The 27942-nt window shown below is 39.9% G+C and overlaps 2 protein-coding genes across 4 annotated transcripts in view; one reads left to right on the forward strand and one right to left on the reverse strand.

Moving 5' to 3' along the window:
- tub (TUB bipartite transcription factor) overlaps window positions 1–11149 on the forward strand; it is a 43923-nt gene extending 32774 nt beyond the window's left edge. For both annotated transcript variants that reach the window (XM_035153275.2, XM_035153360.1), the window contains exons 3-12: window positions 402–564; window positions 1309–1446; window positions 3154–3306; window positions 4639–4760; window positions 6567–6758; window positions 7225–7337; window positions 9178–9292; window positions 9955–10053; window positions 10162–10333; window positions 10774–11149. In XM_035153275.2, the coding sequence (XP_035009166.1) occupies window positions 402–564; window positions 1309–1446; window positions 3154–3306; window positions 4639–4760; window positions 6567–6758; window positions 7225–7337; window positions 9178–9292; window positions 9955–10053; window positions 10162–10333; window positions 10774–10907 (1401 nt within the window). In that variant the 3' untranslated portion in view covers window positions 10908–11149. The remainder of the gene's footprint in view (window positions 1–401; window positions 565–1308; window positions 1447–3153; window positions 3307–4638; window positions 4761–6566; window positions 6759–7224; window positions 7338–9177; window positions 9293–9954; window positions 10054–10161; window positions 10334–10773) is intronic.
- Window positions 11150–13505: 2356 nt separating this feature from the next.
- Window positions 13506–18598, reverse strand: ric3a (RIC3 acetylcholine receptor chaperone a). Of its 2 annotated transcripts, none has more exons than XM_035162293.2 (6): window positions 18410–18598; window positions 16379–16539; window positions 15959–16034; window positions 15154–15259; window positions 14671–14822; window positions 13506–14526 (listed from the first exon to the last, which is right to left on the reverse strand). In XM_035162293.2, the coding sequence occupies exons 1-6, from the start codon at window positions 18525–18527 to the stop codon at window positions 13730–13732; spliced, it is 1410 nt and encodes a 469-aa protein (XP_035018184.2). In that variant the 5' UTR covers window positions 18528–18598; the 3' UTR covers window positions 13506–13729. The 2 variants fall into 2 exon arrangements, with proteins under 2 accessions (XP_035018184.2, XP_035018103.2); XM_035162212.2 differs by having other exon boundaries at window positions 16322–16539.
- Window positions 18599–27942: the final 9344 nt, after the last annotated feature.

Here is a 27942-nt window from a genome sequence, read left to right on the forward strand (position 1 = left end):
ATGTTCGACGAGTTACATCTTTCACAAGGGGCCTCTCACAGCTGTTACATATTTTATTAAACATAATTGAGGTGATCTTAAACAATTAGCATCTACATTATTACATCACCATGAAGTGAGGTAATCATGTTTTCATTCCTTATGGCACTTTGTGGAGCACATTCCACCACCAAGGCCCAATTAAATCAAGCTGCACCAAATTGCGCACCCTCATAGATATGTCTGTTCTTTCAAATAAGATCCATTTCTATATTCCCTGTGAATATGTCTCAAAACGACTTAAATAAATCCTGGATCTGCGCGTTTGTCCTGATCTGAACCAAAATGGGTTCGTACAATAACAAGAGGATGTAACCTCTTTGGCACTGTGTCTTCATTATCTGTCTGTTCGTCTCTGACAGCGGGCGCTCCTGGAACAGAAGCAGAAGAAGAAGAGGCAGGAGCCTCTGATGGTCCAGTCCAACGTGGACGGGAGGTCTCGCGCTCGCCGCACCAAACAGAGCGAGGAGCAGGCTCCGCTGGTGGAGTCCTACCTCAGCAGCAACAGCAGCACCATCTACCATGGTAAGAAACCCCTGTGCTGCTCTGTGGAATCACAGAAAGATCAGACTGAGGGTTTATGGCTTGAACAAATAGCTGCTTGTTTGATCAGCCTGTTTGGAGGAGATGTTTGTTCTGTGCCCAAAGAGATAAGAGATTTTAATCTGATGCAGTTTTTCTTTTCCCACTTCACTCTAAACTACAAGAGCAACAGTTACCAAACAATGTGTAATAAAAAAAAGAACAACAACAATATTACTCTTTTAATTAAGCCCATGCAGAACCATAACAATATTCTGTACCAGCGGCAGATCATGGATTTTTCTAAATCTGGGTCATTCCTTGTTTACTGCTAGTTCTGCAGCTTTGATTCAAAGCCACACATCATTGAATATATTTAGAAAATTGTTCCTGCACATTTTTTCTGTTTTAAAAAAAAAAAGACAGTACAGGAGCACTTCAGGGGCCAATCAGAATTCAGCCGTCCCAGGGTTCCGCCCCTGTTGTACAGTCTATTGCAGTTAGGGTTATGTTGTTATGACTGGGATTGATGAGGTCGTCTTATCTTATTTTTTTAGTGAGCCAACATTTATGTTGCCATGTTGCTGCCATATGTTACACTCATGCACAATGTAATTCAAAATTTTCTCCGTTAGTGTAAATTTATTTGATCTCAACCTTGTTTTCCATATTTCTTTCCCTTTTTGTGTCCGTCCTCTGTGATGACCCTGCGTGTGCGCTGCTGGTCGTCTCCTTCCCTGTGTTCAGTGCAAGAGGCTGAACAGGAGGAGGTGAAGGTGATGGCAGACGCGCAGCCGCCTCGCTCGGCCAAAAAAGGCAAGGCATCGGCCAGCTCCACTCCGCAGACAGGCAGCGACAAGAAGGAGAGAAAGGGAAAGCACAAAGGTCAGTCCGTGGGTATTAAGACAAGTGGGCTGTCAGACAAAGTGAGAGAATAGATGGAGCTGACATGAACGGACAGGCGCGCTGCTAGAAGAGGAGACTGACAGGTTGAATTAGAGAGGAAGAGGTCAGAAAAGGTAAAAGATAATAAAAACTCAAAGGGCAGAAGATGTTTGAACTGTAAATCTATCGGTTCAATATTTATAGTAGAAACACACCAAAAGCATTTTGTATGCATTGCCGGCAATATTAGGATATTGAGAAGTTTTCAAACATATTGTTCTTGGTTTTTAATGCATTCATGTTAAACCACAGAATAAGCCGACTAAGTCATTGGAGGCGTCCACAGTGTGAAAGACAAGAGGCCAAATCTCTCTATAATCCAGCTGCTGCAACCGTCTGTTCAAGCCTTCTTTGCAGTCTGTAGATAACACATCTATTCAAGTCACATCTGGCAAACAAACCCAGCTGCTGAGACTGGCCTCTTAGCCACCGCTGGGGTGTCCCGCCTGTCAGAGCTCAACTGTCTGTAATGATGTACGACAGTCTGAGTGCTGTCGGCCTGCTGACACACCACAAGTGCACATATAAATCAGTCTGTAGATGGAAGAGGAAAAAACTTTCAACTAGATTTACAAAGATATGATTTGTTACCTTTCTACATTTTTGGTTTTACACTTTCAAAATTTTTATATGGAGTAATTCATGGATCTAGATGAAAACTAGCCTCAATAGAGTACAAACCTCCACCTAAGACCAACATTCCCCCAATGAAACCACATTTATATTCACAAGATCCAGATTTTTATTTGGATCAGCACCAAAATGCACACCTTCATTAATATCAGACCCCTAAATATTCCATTTTTCATCAAGATCCATGAATATTTCTCTTACAAAATCTACGAAAATGTTGAAAAATCTCCCCATCGAAATTGAAAGGGTTCTTTACCGACTGTCATTTGATCACATTAGAGTGCACGCTCCTCTTTGTAATTCATTTGTCCCAGACTAAAAGAATAAAAAAAGTAAATGGGATTCCTCTGGCGTAAAAGATTAATCAGGCCAATAGCATCAAACTCACTACTGATGGGCCCGTCTGCCTGCCTGACTCTTTCACTCTCTGATTCTCTTAAGCAAGAAAACACTGTTTCAGGAGATTGATTTTACTAAGCTACAGTCACACAACAAAACCCTCTAACTGCATTACAACTACAGAATAGATGAGTTTTACTCAAGGAATAATTCAAGCTGCTCCGTCTGAAATTAAATATCCAACACCAGACTGATTCAACTCTATTAATTCGAGATTAGAAAATAACAACCCAAATCTAAATGAAAAAGACAGACTGGCCTCTTCCCCCTTCCAACGGCTGTAGAATGTCATTCTGCAGTATTTCACTCCTCCATCTTTATTTTGTTTTTGCACAAATATAATTTATGTCTGGAGCAGCAGGGACATAATGTTCTATCCTCTTTATACATTAGAGGGTAATTAAATGGAAAAAGACAGAAAAAACAAGAACTTGAAACACAAAATCAGAGCACAGAACATGCACACTATTTATTTGATTTGTTGTTCTATCTTGATTTGGTTTGACCTAGCTGGGAATTATTTTGAGCATTAAGTGCACGTTAAAGTGAAGATACTGATCGTTGGACAATTGTGCAGATTCTATTGTGACGGAGTGTGTTCTTGTGGCTCTGCAGCAATCGATGGCCTGGCGTCCCAGATGGACGACGCTCAGGTCCAGATCCTGACAGTGGGTCACTCCGCTGCAGAGGACACTGACGGAGAGCCCGTCATGAGCTGCACTCAGTCGCAGAGTAAACAGGACCTGCGCGTCACGATGCTCAAGAAAGGTACCGTCGCTGTCTGTCCGTACGTCGCCAGCGAGGCAGGGCCATGATTCTGTATTCAAACCCACGGCACTCTGGTCCACTGTGGATGTTGTGTTGGCAGGATGGTGACTCGTGTTAGAACTTGAAACTACAAATAGAAATACCATTTTAAAACCCAGTGTTTGAATGATGCCGAAATATTTGTCTGGCGACATAATTTTTATCACTTAAGGAGTATTAGCGGCGCTGTAAACACAATATTACTACTACATTCATTTTTATGCCTCCACCTCCTCAGCCAGTGGACAGAGGCGATATGTTTATGGGTTGTTGGTTCGTCCCATCGTTCTGAATACGATATCTCACAAACAGCCTGAGAGAATCTTCCTAAAGGTAGTACAAACCTTTACTTAAACTCAAGGATCGTGTTATCTTATCTTATTGTCTAACGCAAGAGAATAATTAAAAATAGGGTAACATTTTTCAGTTAGACTCATGTATCAACTGATTGGCTTTGGCCAGTCAGAGGCCTTTTGAACATGATATCTCAAATTTGCCTCAAGGGAATTTCTTCAATGTTGACCAGGCATAGAACTACAGGGCAGTAATTCAAGAGTAAACACAACATAATAGACACTAAAGTTTACTCTAGACAATAGTAGTAAATTAAGATTTAGATGGACACTTATAAATCATAATTTTAGTGGATTCACTGACTGGTGTTGTGTGACTGTTATTTTATACAACCAGTATGCATCAAGTATTATATTTAGATTATTAGTGCACATGCTATTGACACCGCTTCTTTTGTCTCATTGTGAAAACCTTTGAGGACATCCTGTACCTTCAGTGCTTCACACAATCTATTCAAAGCCAGGACTCACTCACACTGGGAAACAGTCACTTTTACTGATTTACTAAAACTACTGCCACTTATACATTTACCCAGATGTCACGATACATGGGAAGTCAGATACGTAATGTCTTCATGCAAATGCTAACAAGTAAGAAATAGTACAAGTTTTCTGTGACACCAAAATTTACTAAGAAAGAAAGAATCTCCGGGGGTCTCAGTGAGTTCAGAAACCTGGTTTTACTTATTGTTTAATGGAAACATGGGAACCAGTAGCACACACAAACATGAGACATAAGTTATTTGATTCAAACCTCAAAGTGTAAAGATTTTTTTGTTCTAAAAAAATCAATGGTGCTGAAGTGGGAATGAGTTCCTGTAAACGCTGCATTTATTTATTGCAACATGTGATGTAACCAGTTGCAGCAATAAAAAATCCTTTCTTCCTGTCCTTCTTTTGTTCTTTCTCTCTTTCTCTGTCTCTCTCTTGCTCTGTCAAGGTATATCCAGCAGTATGAATTTCGATGAAGAGGAGGACGATGAAGATGAAATCAGCTCCAGTTCCTCGCAGCTCAACAGCAACACCAGACCAGGCTCTGCCACCAGCAGGAAGTCGTGCAAGGTGAAACTTCACCTCTATTCTTTGTGTGACGTGTTTTTGTTCTGTTCCTTTTATATCTGAATAACAAGAGAGAAAATGGAGGTTCCACTTTGTCACTCAGCTGGACAGTAAATTACCATTGTGATGCAAATAACTTGCAGTTCAGTCAGACAACTCACGTTCCAACGTTTATTGCAGCAGTAGAACAGGTTTAGTGTTTGGCGTCTAGGCTCCAACTTAATCACTCCCCCATACGATCACAGGAATGATGGGAGTGATGATAAAATACTTGTAACCCCCCCGTCGGAGCCTACAGGTGGATGCTGGGGTGGTGGAGGGGCTGAAGCAACTGGTAGCAATACTGCAGCAGCAGTGCGAGCAAAGGGGATGATGGGAAACTTCTCTCTGCTTAAATAGACCACCTGATGAGGTTGGTGTGTATTATAGATGGTTGTGGACAGTGAGGTATGTCACATGATTGGAGCAGCGCAGCTCCAGTTGGCTGCCTGAACTAGCTCGCAGGCGTCGCTCCATTTGTTTATCTACAGACAATTCTGGAAGTATTTTTGGGCTTTTGCTGTTCCTGGCCTGTCATTTATTAACCACGCAGATGACTAAAAGTAGTTTTGCTTGGTTTGTTATAGTGTGGGTGGTACAGTGTGCAGGTGGTGGAACAATAATCTCATACAGACACTGATTTTACCTCTAACAGTTTGAAAAAGAAAAATAGGTCATTTGGTTTGAGGATTCAAACATGAAGCAAAGAATTTTGCTAGAAACACTCCTGGTTCGGTTCGACCTGGGTCTTTCTGTGTGGACTTTGCATGTTCTCAGGGAATTAGGCTGATTGGGCAATAGGAATTACATTGGAAAATTGTATTCAGTTAGGTATTGTATGGTGTATTTTGACACTGTCAGTACTGATACATTTTGACGTCTGCCAAGGAGTTTTTATCGTCTGTCTGTTAATCAGCTGGATTATGCAAAGACACTGGGAGGGATAACCCCAAAACTTGTTGTAAGGATACGGTTTGATTCAGGAAAGAAGCGAATAAAATTTGGATCCAGGATTTGTTTTAAACTTTCTTAAACATTGCGAGATAGGGTGTTAGGTACTGATGCATTTTTATTGATCTAGCAAATCTATAATATAAATATAAATATTTAATCTCTGGTAGCAAGACTCGGTTCGGCCTGGGTCTTTCTGTGAGGAGTTTGCATGTTCTGTACGTGTCTGTGGGGGTTTTCTGCGACTTCCTCCCACAGTCTAAACACATGCAGATTGGAGACTCTAAATTGACTGGAGCTGTGAATGTGAATGGTTGATTGTCTGTGTATGTTGGCCTTGTGATTCACTGGCGACCTGTCCAGGGTGTAACTGACCTCTCAGCCCCCCAGATGACCCTCAGAGGATAAGCAGTGTAGATGGATGGATGTTTTCAGGTTTTCTTCCACACTGTCAGTGATCTGTTTTTTTGCTTTGTCTAATGTTTGAAGTTACAGACAGGATGTGTAGGTCTAGAGGTGTGATTATTTTGACCACTCGATAACCGTGTAGATTTCTTTAAAAACCCATCCTCTCTGCAGCTCGCCCCAGTACAAAATGTCGGCTGAAACACTACAGATAACAATCATTTTTCTTTGCTCCTCATTGCACTCCCATCAACTCCATCTCTGGTCCTTATTTTAGACAATGTGCGCTAATTCTCTCACTCCCGGTGGACGATTTGATCCTCAGACTCATTACTCTGCTCTAATGAAAGTCAACTCTGATGCATCACTCGCCACGAGGGGTCTTGAGCTGTGTCTGTGTATGTTCTCCTGCAGGAGGTGGCCTCAGCACCCACTCCTCCCGTCAACGAGCCCCCCATCGATGTCGACGACCTTGAGGAGTTTTCTCTGCGACCTGCACCCCAGGGAGTCCGAGTGAAGTGCAGAATCACCAGAGACAAGAAGGGCATGGACAGAGGCATGTATCCCACCTACTACCTGCATCTGGAGAGGGAGGACGGCAAGAAGGTGAGATGGGTCACTGAGCAGAAATATTGCTACTTTAAAGAACCTAATTTACCTAAACACATGTATGGTATGAGGTATTAAACTCAGATATTTAAATATTATCTCACATATATATTTTAATTAAAAAGAGACCTAAAATTCAGACGTGCAGTATCTGTTTTTTCATCTGTAGAACATTATTTTAAAGAGATTTTCTAGTTTAAAGCCGAGTGCATCAAAATGCACTGATGTGTGTAACGCAGAAGCTTGTTTGTTTCACCTGCAGCTCTTTTTGAAGTTTCTCTTGCTAAAAGGTTGTTTCTGGTTGTTTTTCCTCCCTTTTCCAGGGTTAAGAACAGAGGTTTTTACACCTTGTTAAGCCCTATGAGGCAAATTAGGATTTGTGAATATGTTCTATACAAATTAAATTTGATTGATTGATTGATTGATTGATTGATTGATTGATTCCTGGCTCGGCTCGTCACAGGTGTTCCTTTTAGCTGGCCGGAAGAGAAAAAAGAGTAAGACGTCTAATTACCTCATCTCCATCGACCCCACTGATCTGTCCAGAGGTGGAGAGAGCTTCATCGGTAAACTGAGGTACGTCCTCTGAGGCCTTGGCACATCACACTAGGAATTATGTGCACTGAGAAACTGTATATAAATCGGAAGTGCTGAACAGGAGTTCTTATCTGCGTCACCAGATCTACAATAATTATTGTATTTGTATGATAATTTCTCCCTCTGTAGGATCAGTAATGACACAATATCCGTACATACATATATTTTTTAACGTGACGTCTATCCAGCCAATCATAATTGGCACACTGGGCAGCGATTCAGAGGTGGACCTTGAACCATGTTTTTTTTTTCATGTGGCAGAATACATGTTCGTCTAAATGTTTTCTACGAATGTATTGTTTGTTTACAAACAATCTATTTGTTGTTTATAAATTGTCATTGTTTTCTTGGCTAGGATACGTTTTTCCCTAAAATACAATAAATACGATTTAAGTTACTGGTACGATGCTTCAATGTTTCCAATCTGGCAACGCTGTTTCTTATTTAACTATAGCAATGTCTTGTATTGATTATTAAAATCTAATGGATATTTAATCTGATTTCAATACATTTCCATTTGTAAATAACTAGAATACATTGTAAATCTAGACCAATTCCTTCATTTATAAACTCTTATGAGCCAGTAACGTTCACAAAAAGACTGTAGCTGCAGAGGAATGAGTCGAGAAACAAATCAGCATATAAGTGCTAATTTATAAACAGTCAACAAGCAGAACTTGCACAGCATTATATTAAAATTCACGTATGTAAGACACGATTTAGTAGAGGAGCGCAATGTCTAGCCCTCCTTTATCTTCAGGAATGAAAATGTTCTATTTTCATGATTGTATGAACCTTGTACTTTTATATCTCCCTCATAAATATATATTAGCTGTACATTTAATGTTTCAGATTGGGAGGAAGTGAGTGGCCACATAATCCTTGGAAACAGCCTCAGGGCTGTGTTAGTGGCTCCATGGAAACTCCTCAGAGTTTAATCAAATATGGCTCTGTGCAGCCTTTAATCTTCAGAGCCGGCCTGACAGTCGGTCGATGCGCTGCTCGAACCTTTGCAATCAAAATCCCACCTGAATGATGGAGATCTAAATTTAAATCAGCACTGACCTTTCATCCAGTGATTCTCAACTTCTTGAGGGTCCTGGTCTAATACAGGTACGGCCTAAAAAGAGCTATTCAGTCAACTGTTGGGATTTTCAAATTTCTGAAAACATATAGACCTATTTTGTATGTTTTGTTGACGCTCATACTTATTTTATCAAAAATGTTTCCGACAATGTTCAAACCCAGAGAAATCCTGAATTTTATTCAAGGTAACAAGACGTTTTAATTGCATCGATTTTACCCGTAGTTTCCTCTGATGCATGATGAAGCCAGTTCGCCAGTTGGCTGTTTTTTCCCTCTATTGTTTGTATTGATCTCTTAATGGATCACGCTTATTCTGTGTAACGTGAATACAACTTTCATACATGACCTCATCTGTGAACATGATGTGAGCCTGAATCGTGTCAGGGAGATTTTCTTCGGTAATGGTGGTGAAGACTACAATTCCCATGATCCTACGCTGCTTCATGTCATCAAACTAGGTCTTTTGTTATTGTTTTGACTGAGAGACCCCTTGTGGCCAAAGTTACATATTGTACGTTTAAAGCTGCATCTTTGAAAAACGACTCTGTGATATTACTATTTATTTGTAGTTGTTACGTAGCAGTTAATACTTCTACCTGGAACATGATAATGCTCTTTGTGTTCATGTGTCTGTCACCTATTACACACACACACACACACACACACACACACACACACACACACACACACACACACACACACACACACACACACACACACACACACTCTGCAGGTCTAACCTCATGGGAACCAAGTTCACCGTATATGACAGCGGTCTGAACCCGATGAAGAGCACCACCAGTCTGGAAGCGAGTAATCTGCGTCAAGAACTCGCAGCCATTTGCTATGTGAGTTGGTCAAAGCACTTCTCAACCCATGAGAACCTCATCAAGTTGGACAGATTGTTATATTGCTGAAGACACACGTTATCTAAGACAAATATAATACTGTATATCATATATATGTGATATTGCATTAATCCATTTCTTATAAATAATAAGAAAAAACTATTCAAACAAATCTATAACATTTTGCTGTATCATTCACTGGATAAACCCAATTATTTATTTTCTTTAATAAAACTGAACTCAGCCCAAAACTACCTTTACGAAACAGGATTTGACCCTAACTCACACATTTAATACATGTAGTCTTAACTATACAGATTATATGAGTCTGGATATGGATGCCAACTGCTTCTTAACAACAAGGCAATAATTTTAGTTTCTTCTTCTCCCTACTCTTTAAATTCTTAAATATGAAGATATAGATCTACAGCTATAAAGAGAAAGACAAAGTTGTCCCACTACAGTGTTTAATGTATGTATGTATTTTTGTCAAGTGAACTGTTGAATAAGGCCTCACCAATAATCAATGGAAATGTGTGTCATTTATTTCATGTGATGCATTTTCAGATGTGACACAAATGATATTTAATATAATAATAATACATCGAGTACGTTTTTACATTTGTTGAACACTCTCACAGTTTATGATTTCTTCGATCTAGGAAACCAATGTCTTAGGATTCAAAGGACCTCGCAAAATGAGCGTCATCATTCCTGGAATGAACATGGACCATGAGAGAGTTTCTATTCGCCCACGAAATGTACGTGTTTCCCAATTCCCACCAACTCAACCTCTTCTAATACATTAATAATTGATCGGATATGTATGACGTCCGTGTCCCAAGTTGTTCTCTCTGTCGTCGTCACAGGACCACGAGTCCCTGCTGGCCAGGTGGCAGAACAAGAACACGGAGAGCGTGATTGAACTCCACAACAAGACGCCCGTGTGGAACGACGACACACAATCCTACGTGCTCAACTTCCATGGCAGAGTCACTCAGGCCTCGGTCAAGAATTTCCAAATCATTCACGACAATGACCGTGAGTTCCAGACCGACAGTATATTCATTGATTTAATGTGCAATCCAGTACACAGGTTCATACATTCATTACTACTCTAGATCGGAGGGGGAAGTAGAAACTAAAAAGTATAAATATTATGAGAGAAAAGAAGACAAATGATGAGATGTGATACTGTTACATGAATGAAAAAGATGAATGCGTAATCCTATAATAAATACAATCAAAATGTAATATATGAAATTTATAAAAAAGCCAATACATTGAATATTTTTAGAAAATAAGCTAATTATAAACTTTTCTTTGACTTCTTCATATCTTCCCTGTTTTAATTCCTATGATTGTTTCATGATTACTCCTGTCCTCGTTTAATATTGAATACTTTTGTTCTTCATGATGAAAGGGGGCAACATTGTTTTAAAGAGGCATAAGGACATTTGTGTCCTTGTTCTCCTCTGCAGCCGACTATATTGTGATGCAGTTTGGCCGCGTGGCAGAAGACGTCTTCACCATGGACTATAACTACCCCATGTGTGCCCTGCAAGCCTTTGCCATCGCCCTCTCCAGCTTCGACAGCAAGTTAGCCTGTGAATAGATCCCCGCCTGACGTTCGGAGGAGAACTGCTCCATCTGTGCTCTAAACAAGGGCTGTTAATGTTTCCCTGGGCTGGGAGCGGATCCCTGAGATCTTCAGACCACCCCAGTCCGTTGGAAGTCCTGCATTTCCCAAAATGCTCCACGGGACTCAAGTTGTGTGTGTGTGTGTGTGTGTGTGTGTGTGTGTGTGTGTGTGTGTGTGTGTGTGTGTGTGTGTGTGTGTGTGTGTGTGTGTGTGTGTGTGTGTGTGTGTGTGTGTGTGTGTGTGTGTGTGTGTGGGGGTTGGTAGGGGGCTTCAGAATGGTCTCGGCCAGTGGAAGAAGACAAGCACAAAGAGAATTCCACTTGCAAAATCCAATCCAGTTGTTTTGATAACTATAGTCATTTTGTACTGTAACGGCATTATAAAAAAACAAACACTGTTCTTCATGTAGTAGTGAGAGAAACTTAACATCGTCATCTGTAAATTATCACTAACAGCTACACATCTGTACGTTTTAAAAGTTGACTGGGTTTTATGTTGTTTGCCACACGGGAAAAAAAAAAAACTTCCTCAAGCATGAATACTGATCACATAGTTACTCAATTAAAAAAGAACATGCATGTCACGATATTTATTTTGTTATTTATGTATTTATTACATGTTCATTTTAAGTTGTGTCGTCATTTGCATCTGCAGTATTGGCTCCGCGGAGCTGCAAGCACATAAATTAGCATCACACAAAGTAATATCTCTTGTATCCACACATAACAATTAGCGACTTTGGACATGAACAGGGCAAAGGTCACACTGTGCTGTGCATGTGATTGTATAGGACGACGGTGCACTTTACTTTGAGGTCTGTTGTGGATGAGATATAACTGTACATACATTATTGTGCCTTTGAAGACTAATTCCAGTGTTACGCTGCAGCCGTGAACTCAGCTGAGCTCGATGTGGTCTCTGCGATTCTTGCTTCTCCGAAACATGCATCGGAAAACATTTCTCTGTAGCTACTTTAAATCAACACTCCTCTTGCGAAAATCCATTCAGACTGATTAAATATCGTGGGGTTGAAAAACCTACAGAAGATGATAATCCTAAGTGCACGTCACATTTGTGATTGACCTTGAATCTTTAAATTATATTTTCCGCCCTCAGCACAGATTTAAGAAGTGATAAATCATTTTCATTGTGCACACACACATCTCAGCTGTTGCACTCTACATCTGTTATTTGTTTTATTTGCTCCCCTATAGTGGAGCGTGGTACATTCCTGGCAGTAATTTCCTATCACACGTTTATCGCTGTTCACATTTTTACTTCAGATATTATTCCTGTTTGCTCCTCACGGGGGCAGTATACTTTCTCAAATATATGATGGTATTTTGTATTCTATGACCGTTGGGGGGGTGAAAAAAAGAAGATGATGAATGAAGGCAAAGAACAATCTCTGATACCGCTCTTGTTACTGTGGTTTATGAGGAAATCTTTATCAAATGTGCTATTCTTGTACTCAGCTGTGTTCTAACTATTTTAAATTTCTATTTTAAAATCGTTAATACTCTTGCTGTAAAGTCTGCTTTTCATACATGTGTCCAGGAGCCAAAAGTTCGCTCATTTTTCTGTTTTTAGTGCTTTCGTTGTAATGTACAGTAAACGGTGTACAATCTACTGTGGTGGTATAGACACAGTAATTTGATCATGGCAAAAAAATTAAACTTGAGTAAGTCAAAACATGTGTTCTGTTCTTTCCGAGACAAACTAAAAGAAAGGAGGTAGTGATCAGGGGGGTTCATAACCTATACTGCAGCCAGCCACCAGGGGGCGATCGAGAAACTTAAGCCTCAATTTTATTTTCTTCTCTGTTTTCTGCTGTTCATTCTTGTCCAATCAGAGAGGCCTCTGACCATAGGGTTAATCAAGTCACAAGCAGAAGAGGTGACATTTAATTTGAAACATATTAATCAGCATTTAAAAAAACATAGCTCATGTTGAATAAAAGCTCTCCAGACACACTTCTATCATCCATATAACTATATATAAGCCATATATGGTTTACCTTCGAGGGCTGCAGGGGGGTCAGAGCCAATCCCAGCTGATCCTGGTTCCCAGGGTGTCTCACATGATGAGACAAACAACTACTCATGCCCACATTCAATTTAGAGTCGCCGGTCAACCTGACCTGCGTCTCATTGGCCTCCAGTTTCCTGCCAGCTGTCACGCTAACTTAAAATTATAAATGGCCATATTGTCTTGCAATATGATCTGGTTGTTTTGCACAAACTACCATTGGCTGGAGAAGAGGTCTCATCGGTCAAATAAGAAAAAAACACCTCTGTAGCAGTTGCAGGGTTTTAAAATAGGAACAGCATCTGTCCTTGACTTGTTCAAAATCAATTTTGGAAGGAAAGGGACGTATAAGGAGCCGTCTGCAACTTGTATTGTTGTATTCTCTATTCATTTTGTGCTTTTTCTGGTGAAACTGATACACAGCCTTCCATACTCCCTCCTCATTTCACATTTCTGCTGTCATGTTAACAAAATAAATAAATAAATAAAACATCTTTAAAATAAAAAATAAAAAACATCTTTAAATGAAACAAGTCAAACTGCTGCTTTGCCCTGAGTTGTGGATACTTTATTGAAACCATACTGGAATCAGAACAGAATGTAAATTATAATAAATGACACGTTAAAATCTTAAGAGCCTTTTATATGAATGCTGGGAGATGAGATTGTTATTGAGGTTGTGTTTTATGTTTTACACACAAAGGATAAGAAACACGGAACAATATGAGGAAGACTGATGTTTAAAATCCAGCTTTAGGTCGTGTCCTTTACGTCTCTCTCCTGTTCCTCATCCTCAGCCCGCTCACTCCTACTTCTTTGGGCACGTCTGCATGTGTTTGACCTTCATCATCCTCGGACGTTAACAAATACTCCTCTTTATCCTCCTCTGCTTCTTCCTCCGGGTTCGGGCAACCTTCACAACTGAACAGCAGACTCTCTGCCTCCATCACTGGATCATCTTCATCGGCCTCCTCCTCTTCTACCTCTGTCCCCTCGTCCTCCTTCTCGTCCTCTTCCTCCTCTTCCTCCTCTTCCTCCTCTTCCTCCTCTCCCTCTTTAGGGTAGTGGAACACATCCTCTTGGTTGCTGAAGCTTATTTGCTTCTTCCCTCCATTCTTACACTGCAGCTCTTTGCTCACCTCCAAACCGAGTCTCTCCTGCTTCCTCTCTGCAGCGGGCCTCGATAAACGAGAACTGAGCAGCTGCCTTTTCTCCTCCTCCTCCTCCTCCTCCTCCTCCTCCTCCTCTTCATCCTCCACTTCTTCCACCACCTCTACATCCTCCACTGCTTCCTCCACTTCTTCATCTTCATTCTCCTCTTCCTCCTCCTCCTCCTCTTCCTCTTCCTCTTCCTCTTCCTCTCCCTCCACCTCCTCTTGCTCTTCATCCTCCTCGTGCACTATGGACAGCTTCCTTGCCATCAACTCTTCCTCCTCCTGCTCCATCCTCTCAGCCAGGGCCTCGGCAGTGGGCTGGCAGCGGGGTACCTCCACTGTCACGGTGTCAAATCCCCGTCTGACACTGGGATTGTCATCGTATTCTGGGTAGGTCTCGTCTGGGTAGCCTGCATCGGTGCACAAATACAGACATCAATTTAAATGCAGTATGAATTCTTAACTAAAATGTGTTTGATTGCTTTGAGGCCAGGATCTGATCTAGATTGGAAACATTATGTAAGGAGCTTGAGGACTCAGATTTAGGCGTGCACCTTCCCAGTCTGCACTGTAGGGGACCTCCTCCGCCTCCATCTCTGGGGAGGCTCCCTCCAGGTCTTGCATCCGGTGGGAGATCTGTCGAAGTTGCCTGAGTAATTTCTCCTCCTTCTTTGATGTTGTAGTTTTACTCTTCCTCCTTCTGCCACTAGAAGGCAGCAGAGGTATGGAAGTCAGGTTATGAAGTTGGTCTTATATAAGATAAAATTCACACTTTGTCCATTTACTCATAGCCTACATCAATTCACTTCATTTAAAAATAATGCTAATGACCAAAGGATTTAAAAAAATCAAATAAAAGCAGCAGCATCTGTTCAGTGAAAATAAGTTCAGTGGGCATTTCTTTCATTTGTAGCTCTTTCATTTCCAAGCCAGGTCTGCACTCATTAAGCCCCATATGAAGCAGTTTCTCTGCTTCTCTTGACCTGTGGGCAAAGAGAAGTATTGTCTATAGAGGAGGAGAAAAATAAATCCTTTACCTCCCAGAAGCAGAGCTCTTTCGTGAGACAATCCTCTCCATCATCCTCTCGGTGTGCAGCAGTCTCTCCTGAAGACTGGCCAGCTCGGAATTTGTTGCTACAAGATCTACATGCGAAAATAATGTTTTAATTTCAAAATATAATGTGCAGATTAGTATATTTGAAAATGATATGGAGGTGTGGAAATTAATATGTACACATGGGTTAAGGGGTGTTGGCAAAAGTGTCCCATACTGATTTTGTTTTACTCTTCCTTTGGCCTCTGAGGGTCGTGGAGGGAGCTGGAGCTAATCCCAGCTAAATTTTGGCAAGAGGCCAAACCCAGCGTATCACAGGGTCAACACATTCAACCTAACCCCAATCTGCAACTAGACAAAACCCCCGCAGACACAGGGGGAACATTCAAACTCCACAGGAAGCTCCTGACCAAGCTGGGAGTCGAGCTGGGAACCTTCTCTCTGTAAGAGTGACACTGCTAAACACTGGAACTGAATGTTACTGGAATTATTTGTTGAGGAAAATAATCATAACGATGACATATTTCCCATTAACGGGTTAAATGATTTTGTTGAGACCCTACTGGGCTGTTCATATGTACAGATAAATTGGTGGCTATGGCACAGGAAGTCGAAACCAGAAGGTCTATGGTTCGATCCCTGTCAATTCTGTATGTCAAAGTGTCTTTGAGCAAGATACAGAACCCTAAATTTCCCCTGATGTAGAGACTGTGTGAGTGACTTGTGATAGAGAAAGAACTGCACATAAGCACTGCGACCATTCACGTAAAATTGCTCATGGTACTTACTCGTTGGGTTCTCCACGTGTGTCTCGGTAACTGTTGTGTCGTTTCCTGATTCCTTCGTCTTATTCTTACAAGTCAGCTGCAAACATGAAAATGATTAAGATTAGAATAACAATCATTGGTAATTTTAAAAAATCCATCCTGTACACAAAACTGCTCCAAATCACAGAAACAAGTTACAGCTGTCACAGAGATAACGATGGCATTTCTCTCTACATGACAACACAGAGTACAGGATGATGCATCTTTTAGTCAGTGTAAAGGTGTATGATAAAACTTCATATCAACGTACTGTCCTCTAAACAAAGTTTCACTCTATTGTTTTATATTCACACTCCCACCGAGCAGTTCCCTCATAGTCATCACCTTATAGATTATATAGATGATGTAGAGAAGGATCCCAAAGCCGTATATTGGAATCACCTGAGCTATCAGGTTGTATTTTTTGCCTTGACCGATGCCCTTTGCTTTGGCCATGGCCTCTGCACTGTGTTTTATGGAGTAGGAGGGGTCCACCCCCCACAGCTCCGGGTCGCTTGGCAGAGACAGCCGATGCATCACACGAGGGTAAAATCCAGGCCCAACTGGAAGAGACAAAAATCAACCAGTCAATCAATCATGATCAATAGGTCGAGCAAAAAAAAAGTCCAATAATGTTTCACATTGACTTCTTAATCAATCAGTGGTTTCTCTTTTTAGAAATCCAAAATGTAAATAGTGGGAGTATATACAGTAAGAATGTATATCCTTGATTGTTAAGGAATTGAATAGTTTGTCGTGCCAGCACAGCACGTTTCCCAAAATTTATGTGGGAAATTTGTTTGTTTTGTTTTTATCACAGACAAAAATGGCAAAAGAAAAGTGAGATCTGATAAAATTCTGTATTTTTGTACAATAACAATAACTGTTTCTGTAAGTCTACATATATATTAATTTTCTGCATTGCACTTTTTAAAACATGGTAGTCAGTGGTGGAAAGTAACAACTTGGATTTACACACATACATTCACTTGTACTTTATAATAATATGTCAGTCAAGGGTCCTTTTACAGCAAAACTAGTACTTTTACTTTGGATACTTTCGGTACATTTTGCTGATGATACTTTGTACTTTAATATAAGTATGATTTTTAATGCAGGGTTTATAATGCTTAAATCATCATGATGAATCGTGCATGCTGCAGTTCTTCATGTTAAATATTAAAATTTTCACTTTAGTGGGTTATTGCCTAATTTCACTTACTTTCCTGCATAGATTTAAATTAATGTCGGTGGTTGTGATGTTGTCTAAAAGCTTTTGAAGAGTTCACAATTTAATTCAGACTCAACTTGGTCCTTTAAAGTGAAAATTGAAGGAAATCCTAAAACGGAAACAGACAGTTCTCCTTCAAAATAAAAGTTTGGTTGTGAGGCACGTTAGGCTGCGGCTGTTTAATTTAAGATAAACTAGATAAATCCAACAAATAGACGTTAACAGCGTTTAGACAACATCGAACAATCGAACAATAACATCAACATTCATGAAACCAGTCAATACTCGGCTAAAAAAATCATTTTTTAATTGAATCCTACAACGTGAATTAACTCGATGCACGGACCTGCCTGCGCTGTTTAACTCACTGAATGGAGAAAACAATGTCATTCAGAAAACTTTTATCCAACAATGACAGTGGACAAGGAAACAGAGACTGCTCACCTGTGGAGAGAGAGGTGAGTTCAAAGCTTCTTACTGAACACAACAAACATGGCTGACCACATCTGTTTGGGCTCTGTAGAAATATACTGGTGGCTAATGTTTGCTCAGCTGTTTGTTTTATTTGTTTGTTTTCTTTATCGCAGACAAAAACAACAAGAGGAAACTGAGCTGATTAATGTCTCAATTTCTGTACAAGAAATTGTTGCACTTTTTTGTACTTTATGATAATCTGATAAATTAATTTGCTGCATGCAAATAATTTGTTGATTATTTGCATGCAGCCTTTTTCGATCTATACTTTCTCTATATGATTAGTACAAACTAATGAATTTTCAATGTCTACTATCTTCACTTCAGACTTATCAATAAACAAAGCAGCTTTGTCAGTGTCAGTCCATTGTGGACTTGATCAAACATAACAATGACACACAACTCTAAAGTAATATTCATTTAATTAAGTGTTTAATTCATAGAGAACCATAAATGTAGTGTGGATATCTATTAAAAATAGAAATAAATAGGCCCCAAGATATTTGAACATGTGCATGTATAAATGTCGTGGTAAAAATACACAACTTTATTTCTGTATTCTTCTTATCCATTGTGTAACATCATGATGAACATGTGTGCACTACTCACTGGGCCTAACGCACGGCACAGAGAGTAACAGCTGGAAACAACAACATCACGTACAAAAAAAGGAGATGGAGCAGGATGGAGATGGCTGAGATGGATGATGATCTGATAAGCCGCCTTACCCTCCGGCTGCTCCATCTCCTTCCTCCCTCTGGGTAAAAGCATTCTGGGCAGGAAAAGAGAAACACAGAGAACGGAGCATGATATGAGAGTAACCTTCTGGCAAGTTGTTATAGACATGTTGTCTCAGAGAGTGATTTCACTTGAACAGTAAAGCTAGTGTCCACAGATGTCATCTCTCATCTGGTGACGTTCCTGCCCAGATTAGAGCAGATTACAGCTGCTGCGTTCAAGTGCTGTTTGAAATATTAACTACAAATCCCCAGCGAGGCGACCAGCGTGCACATTTAGCATCATTATTCCCTAAAAGTGAGTGGATTGGGGTTTATTTTTACACAACAATCAGACTCCCTGATGCATCTTCTTTACAAATGCCATTACAAAAACAGTTGTACATCATCCTTCAATTTAGTTCGAGACACAAATTAAAACCACAGGCTTTAATTTTTGAGTAACTGCACAAGGTACAAATTTTGTTCACAAAGACAGATCTAGCAAAAATAATTGGTGTTAACACCCAGGAGGGATCAGTATATCAAAATGTTTAGCCCTCAAATAGGATTGACCTGTTTTTAATGTTTTGTTTTTCGTGATCTCCATGATTTAAGGTCGATGCAGCGAGAATCTGAAGCTGGAGAATGAGTCAGCCGTGGATGCTCTGGCTCAGACTGTGGTGTAAGGTAAGGCAGCTCCCTGTGTTACTCTGTGTTATGTCACGATGATTGAATGAGACGTGATTGTCAGGATAATCGGTGCTTTGCTGATTGACATGTGAGGCACTGTGGAACCTCAGTGTGCATCTTCGTGACAGCTCCCAGTCAGTTAATTATAATAGGATTGATAGAAATGGCAGATAGATGACTTGACTGCATCACGTTGGGATTGGTTCAAGGAGAAAAAAATGACAAAAGCAGCAAATGTGGTAGTGATTCTCAGATATACCTGCTCATGTGATATGAATCTGTCAAACTTTTAAAAATGTGGACAATATATTCAATTTTCCGTGTTCCCTACGAGAGAGAAATTATTTCTTCAACAGACCAAACCCAGGAACCATTAAATATTCTGCATCAAAGCCTTTGAATACACAACCTGCATTTCTAGGTTTAGTATTTACGATGAGCACTTGAATACAACACGCGACCTATTGACTCACAAAGTCTGTGGGATCTCTGGTGTGTGTTTCACACCAACCAGCAGCAGGTGGCAGTACAGGCTCAGTCACAGAGGAGTGGCACTCGGAAGACAGGAAATGATCTGTTCAGTCCAATGGTCAAGTAACTTGTGGTGTGAAGTAGATGTGTCTCATAATTTCAGAATCTAGTAATGAAAGATAGTTTCTTGATTGTTTATATTCTTATTTAATCACTAGAGAGAGATTATCACTTCGTGCTGCCTGTGTTGGCCTTAATATTAGGGACTTCATACTTTTATTATGAGTTAGTTGGTGACATTATAAATAAACTAGTTTCTAATGTTATGTTCTCCATTGAGGAAAATAGAAAAGTGTAAATGATTTATACAAATTAACAACAAATCACTGAGCACAAACATTGAATCAGAACATTAATGCATCACGTGACAAACATGAAGAAAAATAAGTATTTATGATGGAGAGGTTGTTATTTTCTAATTATGTATTGTGATATATCTCTTACTTCCTCTTGTGATATTATTGTCCGATATTGTTTACGTTGATGGTTGTGTGTGAGTCTCATGCTGAGATCAGTCTTTGATGTAAGAACGGATGGAAACTCAATGAGCTGCAGTGAGTTATAAGATGTTTATTTCCAACATTCATTTGAAGGTAGGTTAACTCTCCAGTTTAGCTCATTAGCTCAAACCAAAACCCACAAAGGTCACGTATAGGTGGGACATTGGGGACTTATTAGCAAAGACCATACGAGGGACGGCAACTAGCACATGTATCTTTCACAGAATTGTCAGGAGACTTGAGTTTTTTTTTTTTAAAAGGGGATCAATGTGTTAAAGCCTACAGGGGTCAGATGAGTAATTGATGCTATACTTGTGATCAAAGGTTGTTTAGGTGTCATGGTTGTTGTCGTTAAAAGAGAAGCTTATTCAGCTCCAATGTCCATCTGTGGGCATTTGCATAGATAGTCACTCCCTGTGATATCTGCCATTGTGCATTCACATGTGAATTACTTTAAAAATAGTTTACGGTTAGGCAAGGCATGCAAATGTTGTGAAGAGGTCTGTACAGTTTCCCAGGACTCATATTTACATCCAATTCTGTTCTTTCTGTATATTTCATCTTTAGCCCGGCCTTTTATTGCGTAGACAAACCATCAGTGTTCTGTATCGTGGTAATAGTATGCTGCTTCACCCATTATGCACTTCTGAAAAGCCACAGGGATTTTTCTGTCATCATAACCATCTCTGAAACACCCAAAAGTGGTCGATTAAATATTTTCTGCAGCTAGTTTGTAAATTCCTCACATCTTTACATCTCGACTAACTCGCACATGTAATCAAATCCTGCACAAACCTTCTTTTTTTTTTTTTTTACAGTAGCCCCCATATAGACAAACATCCTCACACCTTTGCTTGAACGCAGAACCTTTTATCATATTTCGTACCATAAAGCTTTGCACTCTAAAATTGGCACCCAAAAAAAAAAAGAAAATCCATTATTGCCACTTGCGTGTTCAGATGCATCAGCTTAACATTTATTTGGTACGAAGGGAACACTCATATTCTCGCATCCCTTCACGAGCTACCTTTGGAATTGATTTTAAGCTCTTAGTGCATTAGAGAGTCCATATAGCCAGCACACCTCTCGAGGAAGTGCTTTAGAAAGGGTGAGTTGCCCTATGTTAGATGTATTTGTGGCAGCATTTGCAGCCGACCACAAAGCCCATGAACACACAGTGAGGAGCCATGTGCTAATTAAATGGTTATTAAGTGCTGCTTCGGCGGCTGAGGCCTGCTGTCTAGTGCTCGGTGTCCCTGTGGAATTGTTACCTCTGAACCTCTGGAGTGAGCTGCCCTGGATAACCTGTGTGAATAGGACTTTTTGTGAAGTCATATCTAACGACTTTTGTTTTCCCAGTAGTTGGCCTGTAGCTTCAGTTTTGTACTGCGAGGTCAGAGAGGGGCTAACTCGGCCACCTCTGACGATTTTTATTTTAAGATGTTGTGGGTTGTAAAATCCTGTTGGCCGGTCCTCTACTGCTAAATATAATTTTCACTCGTGAACTTGGGCTGGGATTTGTGGTTGCATTGTGAGGCTCCGTTTTACAGTATACTTTCCTAACAGCCTTTGGTCTGCACCCATATAAAACAGTGTTACTCTGAGCTGCAGCCCTCTAATGTACCCAACTGCTCTGTTCTCCTCAACTCTACAAGTCAAGTGCAGCTCTTATGTGGGTCAACCCACTATAACTGAGTGGGTGGTGGGCACAACAAGTTAATTCATTACAGATCAAATCCACCGGTGTGTTTACTACCACTCCAGTGTTTGTACTATTCTAGTGTGCAGCTCACACAACAACACTTCACACAATCGCTGTGATTGACTGTACAAAGCAACAATCCAACAGGGTCTAATCATCTTTAAAGAGTATTGTTTTTCTCATAGAGGAAAACAAACTGCTTATAAAAACCTTTTAATGTGGGATGTGTTGGTGTGATGAGGCGGTCACTTCAGGATTACTGGGTTTCTTGAATGTAAGGAACGACAGAAGAAAATGGGTTTCTCACAATATGTAAGGACCAGTCCACTGAAAGAAGTACTAGATATTATAAAGTACATAATACTACTTCTACTAATAATAACAAACTTTATTTATACGGTGCAAAGTTACAAATTGCTTTAAAACAAGATAAAATATGACAGGCAACTGAAATCAGTCAATAAAATATCAAAAAAGACCAGCAACAATAATTTATGATCGACAGAAAAGGGAAATAGATGGGACATATTAAAAGAACAACGGTGAACAGGAATTGATAAAAAGCTTTCCTAAAAACCTGAATCCTGTATCACTGACTCTGCAAGCTTCAAATCCTCAGGCACCACCGAGGCCTTCCCAGCAGTGACCTGTAGGACAGCACATGGACAAGTCCCATTATATCCCTCTTAATATGGAAAATCTCATTCTTGTGGACACCATGGTGATGGAGGCTAAGTGAAGAATCTCAAGGCAAACAAGTCGTCATTCCAATGATTCTTTGAATGAAATACTTTTTTTTTTTTTTTTACCTCCCCAAAGGTTGGTATGTTTTCACCCCTGTTCATTTGTTTGTTGATTTGTAAGAAAGATTACTCTAAAAGTACTGAACAGGTTTCAGTGAAACTAGGTGGGTGGGTGTAATCTGGGTCAGGGAAGAATCCACACCATTTTTGGGCAGATCTGGATCTTTCACTTTCTATAACATTGTGAGATTTCATTTCGATTTTTCCAATCAAAAACTATCCGAATATTTAAGTCTTTGCTCGGGACACTGCCTCGTGACTTAAATAAAAAAAAACCTGCATCCACAATGCAGCTGAATATTCTGTCATAGCTGGCATGGATGAACATTATTGGCCATGCCATACTCCCGCTATAAGCTTTTAATCCTGGGAAACAAATATGCATTTGTGTACCTTCTCTGGATGAATGGATTATAGATTATCACTGCCAGGCAGCATATGATGCCAACACAGATTATGGCTGCTGTATGTCGAATAAAGCTGATACCACTATTTGGGAAATTCTGGCACCATGAACTGTTTCAAAGTAATATGGATGTGCTGCAGCGTTTGACACATAGAGGGTATTAGACATTTAGTTGTAAGGATTCTTTTCACAATAGGCTGCTATTTTAAAGACAGTTGAGTTTTGAAACGGCCACTTTCCGCCGTTTTTCTCCCTGTTTCTGTTTTCTATTCCTATTATTCCAGTCAACTCAACTGTGAACTGGCTCAAAATGTATTTCCATATTCCCCCATAATTGCAGCATTGTTGAAATAAGACTTTCATCGTTCTCATGGAAACCCCTGAGTACACATCAAGCTGTGCAATTACTCAAAAAATAAAACCCGCTAATGTCAGAGTGTTGAAAATATCAGAGTGCACTCCCCATTCCCAAAATCCAGCTGGGAAGTATTACATTTTAAATCTGACCACGTGCATATTCACAGCCACAAGCTCTTTTAAGAAATGACATTCAGACTGATGGCCCATTTTGACTGGTGCTTTTGATGCTTTGTCTTCTTTCTAGTGAAGCCGTAGTGCAGGTATATGTCCCGTTCCCTCTGCACCATACTGTTAATACCAGCTCTTGTCTTTTATCTGTTTACTGTGCCTCGCTCTTATCAAGCCTTTAATTACTTAATTATTCTTCAATTAAAACACAATGGACTCTGCTGCTGCAAAAGTCAACTCTTTCTGCTCCTGCACAGCCGTATACAAGGCAGGGGAGAGATAGGCTGTCGCAGTTGGCCTTCTATTATGTACTTGGAATAAATGAGATTCTGTTATTCTTTGGATGAAAGTCTGGCCTCTCTGATTATTATGCTAACAGCAAAATATAACATTGACTTTCATAAAAATGTTCATGCTCCTCGAGTCGAGTGAGGAATAGATTCACATACATGGCAATCAAAGCACCTTCCCCAAACAAAATTACTTTTTAGAAATAGAAATCGTTTTCTTTCTCTATTCATGCAAGTGATTTGTTGCGCAATGTCACCTTACTCAATAGTAGCGGACCAGGTTTACGTCAGGTTCCTTTTTTTTTTCTTCACTCCTCCCCATGCCTCTAAATCAGTCAATTTATTTCCAAATTGCATGTCGAGTGTAGGAGCAAGGGCTTATGGCAGTATATTAAATCAATGCACCGCTACAGTATATGTTTTGAGAAGGTTTAATTTTTTTCCTCTTTTTGCTGATATTGATGGGGGATGCAGCTGGCTTCGAGTGTCATGAAGGACACACTGTCACAAATTGCAATCCTATATTCATGGAAGACAGACAGTTGTGAAAAGTGAATGAGGTGGATTAATGGAGTTGAAACAGGCTTTATAATATAGGCTAGACCTTGACAGTGTTTTAGTTGTATGGCTGCCAGTCTGCACACTTTAGTTTATTAGTGTCAGAAGGACAGACACTATCACCAGGGATGCTATTTAAATCTGTGTTGCCTATCACAAACAAAAAGCCGCACACTTTACGCTGTGGAGAGCTAGAATACGATCTCTTCCTCACGTATGAACAGTTTTTTGTGTGTGTACAGACGGAGCTACGATATTATTTTCAAAAGTATGCAGTGTGCTGAAGGCCACTCGAGATCCTATACATTTAGAAAGTAGCAGGTATCCACATTTCGGCTGTGGCAAACTTCTCCAGTAGATGGCACTAGATCCTACACTCTGGTCCTTTAACTTCAGCAGTATACATGTTTGACAGCAAATGCATAAAAGGTAATGTTTTATTTTATTTTTTATTAAAAAAGGAAGTATGAATTCTTTCTGAATTTGCTAATCAATTGGCCAAATTATTTGTTATCCCTGTTTGAATAATTTATAATAATGGCTAGTTTCTGGTGTGATCATTTGGGCGACATATCGTACAAATTAGCTCGTTCCAAGCATGAATGTTATATAAGCTGTACTAAAACCTCTTTTTCCAGTTTTCTGGTTGTATTTTACTAAGTGGGTGCATGCATATATTTATTTACATAATTTTTTTTGCAATTTGGCATTTTTTGCACATCAGCATCTCTGCTCTGTTGGTAGGTTGCAACATGTCCAGGAAGTTTAGTGTTGGGAGTTTTCTGCTGAAGCAAACAAAGTTCATTGTGCTGCATGATGTGTGTGCTTCATTTTAAGTATTAAACAGAGGCATGTGTCCCCTGTGTGTCTGAGGCACCTTGAATGCCCTTAACCAGCACTAATAGGAGATAATGATTGGTGCTCAACAAAAAGAGAGATTCATTTTGAATTATTAACAAGTTAACTTTGTAGTGGAGGCACTTTATCCCCGGCGACAAACAGCCCAAATGTTTGCAAAATATAATTAAGCCGAGGCATCTTTAAATGTCATTGCTGCCTGTGCCATGTTTCAAATTGTTCTGCATCAACAGAATTTAACGAGATGGCTAAGGAATCCATTTCCTGCAAGCATGTGATAAGCCACACATACAGTGGAGCACTTTCATTGATTGCCAAAATAAAGCATTTTGTATGCAAATGTGGGAATGGAGTGGCTAAGCTGATTCAGCCTCATGGACACCAAATAATGGTCTTTACAATTAATACTTTTACATGCTATCCATTGAAAATTTCATCTTCCATTTAATGGCTCTAAAACATTTACACATGCCCGAAAAAGAGGGGGGGGGCACTGTTTTCCAATGGATTAATATGAAAGCCAACAAACAAATAAAGCCATGCATCCCTCCCTCCCCCCAGAGTATTGGTCCCTTTCCTGTCGTCTCATGCTCCTGCACATTTTGGATTAACAGATAATCTTTGAACATGAAGGAAGGTCTGCTAACCCCAAGGGGGTGGGATGTAGTGAGTGAAAGGGAGCACGGGATTGGAGGCAGTGCAGCATTGTCTGAAGGTAATGTGCTTGTCCTGTTCTTGTAAACACGCAGCTCTTTTTGTAGTGGTGATATGGCCTTAAATACCCCTCGTTCACTCCTGCAGGTTGTGCTACAGGAGACCCACAGGTCTGCATCGATAAAAAGGGGCAACATGGGTGCAAGCTAAAAAAAAACTAAAAAAAAGCAAGTCCAATGTACACCTTTAAAGTGTAGATTGAAATCACTTGTCGTCACTTAGTGTTTACATCCACAGAGCCTGCTGTTGACCCGCCTGGTCTCATCTTTTTAACAGGTTTGTTACAAACATGTGTACATGTGGATAGACTCTTACCGCAGCTCGGTCTGGAGGTTTTTAGACCAATTTGTGTCCTGTCCTGTTCTTTGTCCTGGGCATTTCAGTGTCTTATCCCGTATAAAGGAGGTTTAGTATTGAATGCCTGCTGTGTCCTTTCCTGCCCTCTGTTCTTTGTGTCTTGTCCTGTTCAATATCATGTTCCGTGAGCGGCCCCATCTGTTATTTATTTTTCCTTTAGAGTCTTTAAATTCATCCATTCTTTTACGCTGTCATTGTTTACACATTGAGAAAACGGAATAAATCTCCTCAGATTTGTAACAACTGACAAAGCTATAGACTTTATTTGTAATACATTGATGCTGTATTGGTACATTGATGTGAGGAGACGGAACATCTGGTCAATCTTGGTTTAATATTGATTTAGGATTATACATTAAATGGAGTTAATTTGAATCTCATGATTACTTCTGCAGAGGTTAGTTTTCATTGGCGTTTGTTTGTTTGTCTGTTAGTTGGCAGCATTACACAAAACCTACCGGACGGAAGGATGTGATGGTCAGAGAAAAACTCATTACATTTTTGATTATATTAAATTATTAAACCATAAAATCACTTTCTTGAACACTGAGGCAGGATGTTTTTCATCATTTTCACCATTTTCCCAGGGAAGAATTCATGGATCTTGATAAAAGGACGTCAGACACATTTAGAGAAATGATACTTATGACTGTGTACACTTTGGTGCACTCTCCACTCTTCTTGTTTCTTTTTCCTGTGCTGCCTTTGTTATGTTTGCTGTCATCTTTGTCCTGCAAAAAGCTACATCTCCATGCTGCAAACTACTATGCAAACGTAAACATGTAAATTATTGTGTCAGTGAAATTGATTTTCTGTGTTGGGTGTTAATGCAGACAAAGGTTTTGCATGAGAATGGCACAAAGCACACACATCGCACAGGGATGATGGCTTGTATCTGATGATGAAAAACACAAAAACAAACAAGATAATTCCTATAAGGGGGTTTCTCAGTGTTGCATGTATGTTTTACCAGAACATACATCTAGAATGTATAGCAGTATTTAGTTTTATCATATTTGAGGTATTCTAATGGGAATATCCTACTATAGCCTCTATTAATTAATGCTTTGTGTTATGGTAAAAGATCAAAGTGATTTCAAAACATGTAGCCTACTTCCCTTCAGCATGGCATAGCATAGCATAGCATAGCATAATATCCTGAACAATGATAAGAACAATTGCTGGGAGAAGTTTACAATAAATGATCTACAATCATAGATTTTCATTGTCGTAATTAACAGCAGTTAATATACAGTAGAAATAATTTCCTTGTTCAGTATCTGTGATATTGTTGAGCATATATTTGAGTGCAAGCATATTACCTTTACAGTCAAAGAGTGGTGGTTTAAGGACGTGTTTTACTTTTCTGTCATTTCAGTGCTTTATGGTTTTTGAATTGTTTTATTCTTTGTATACATTTTTTTGTGTCTTGCCCATCAAAATGTATTCCTTGTTCAACTGTACGACCTCATCCGCTGCCCTCCTTCGTCCCGTTTGCACTTTTGCCCTTCACCCCCTGCAGTGTGCCGTTCTCAAAAAGGTGAACCCTGTGTGGTTTTAGAGCAAAGGACAGCAACAGAAACTGTTGACAGCACTGTTTGAAGA

Source organism: Hippoglossus stenolepis, chromosome 1, assembly GCF_022539355.2.
Source record: "Hippoglossus stenolepis isolate QCI-W04-F060 chromosome 1, HSTE1.2, whole genome shotgun sequence".
NCBI lineage: Eukaryota > Metazoa > Chordata > Actinopteri > Pleuronectiformes > Pleuronectidae > Hippoglossus > Hippoglossus stenolepis.

Bases quoted from the DNA above. Each gene is read 5' to 3' on its own strand.
- ric3a (XM_035162212.2), bottom strand. From the start codon at position 18,527: ATGTCTATAACAACTTGCCAGAAGGTTACTCTCATATCATGCTCCGTT. The intron at 16,540-18,409 runs GTAAGGCGGCTT...TGTCTCTTCCAG, and splicing joins GGAGATGGAGCAGCCGGAGG to TTGGGCCTGGATTTTACCCT. The intron at 15,260-15,958 runs GTAAGTACCATG...TTTCGCATGTAG, and splicing joins ACACGTGGAGAACCCAACGA to ATCTTGTAGCAACAAATTCC.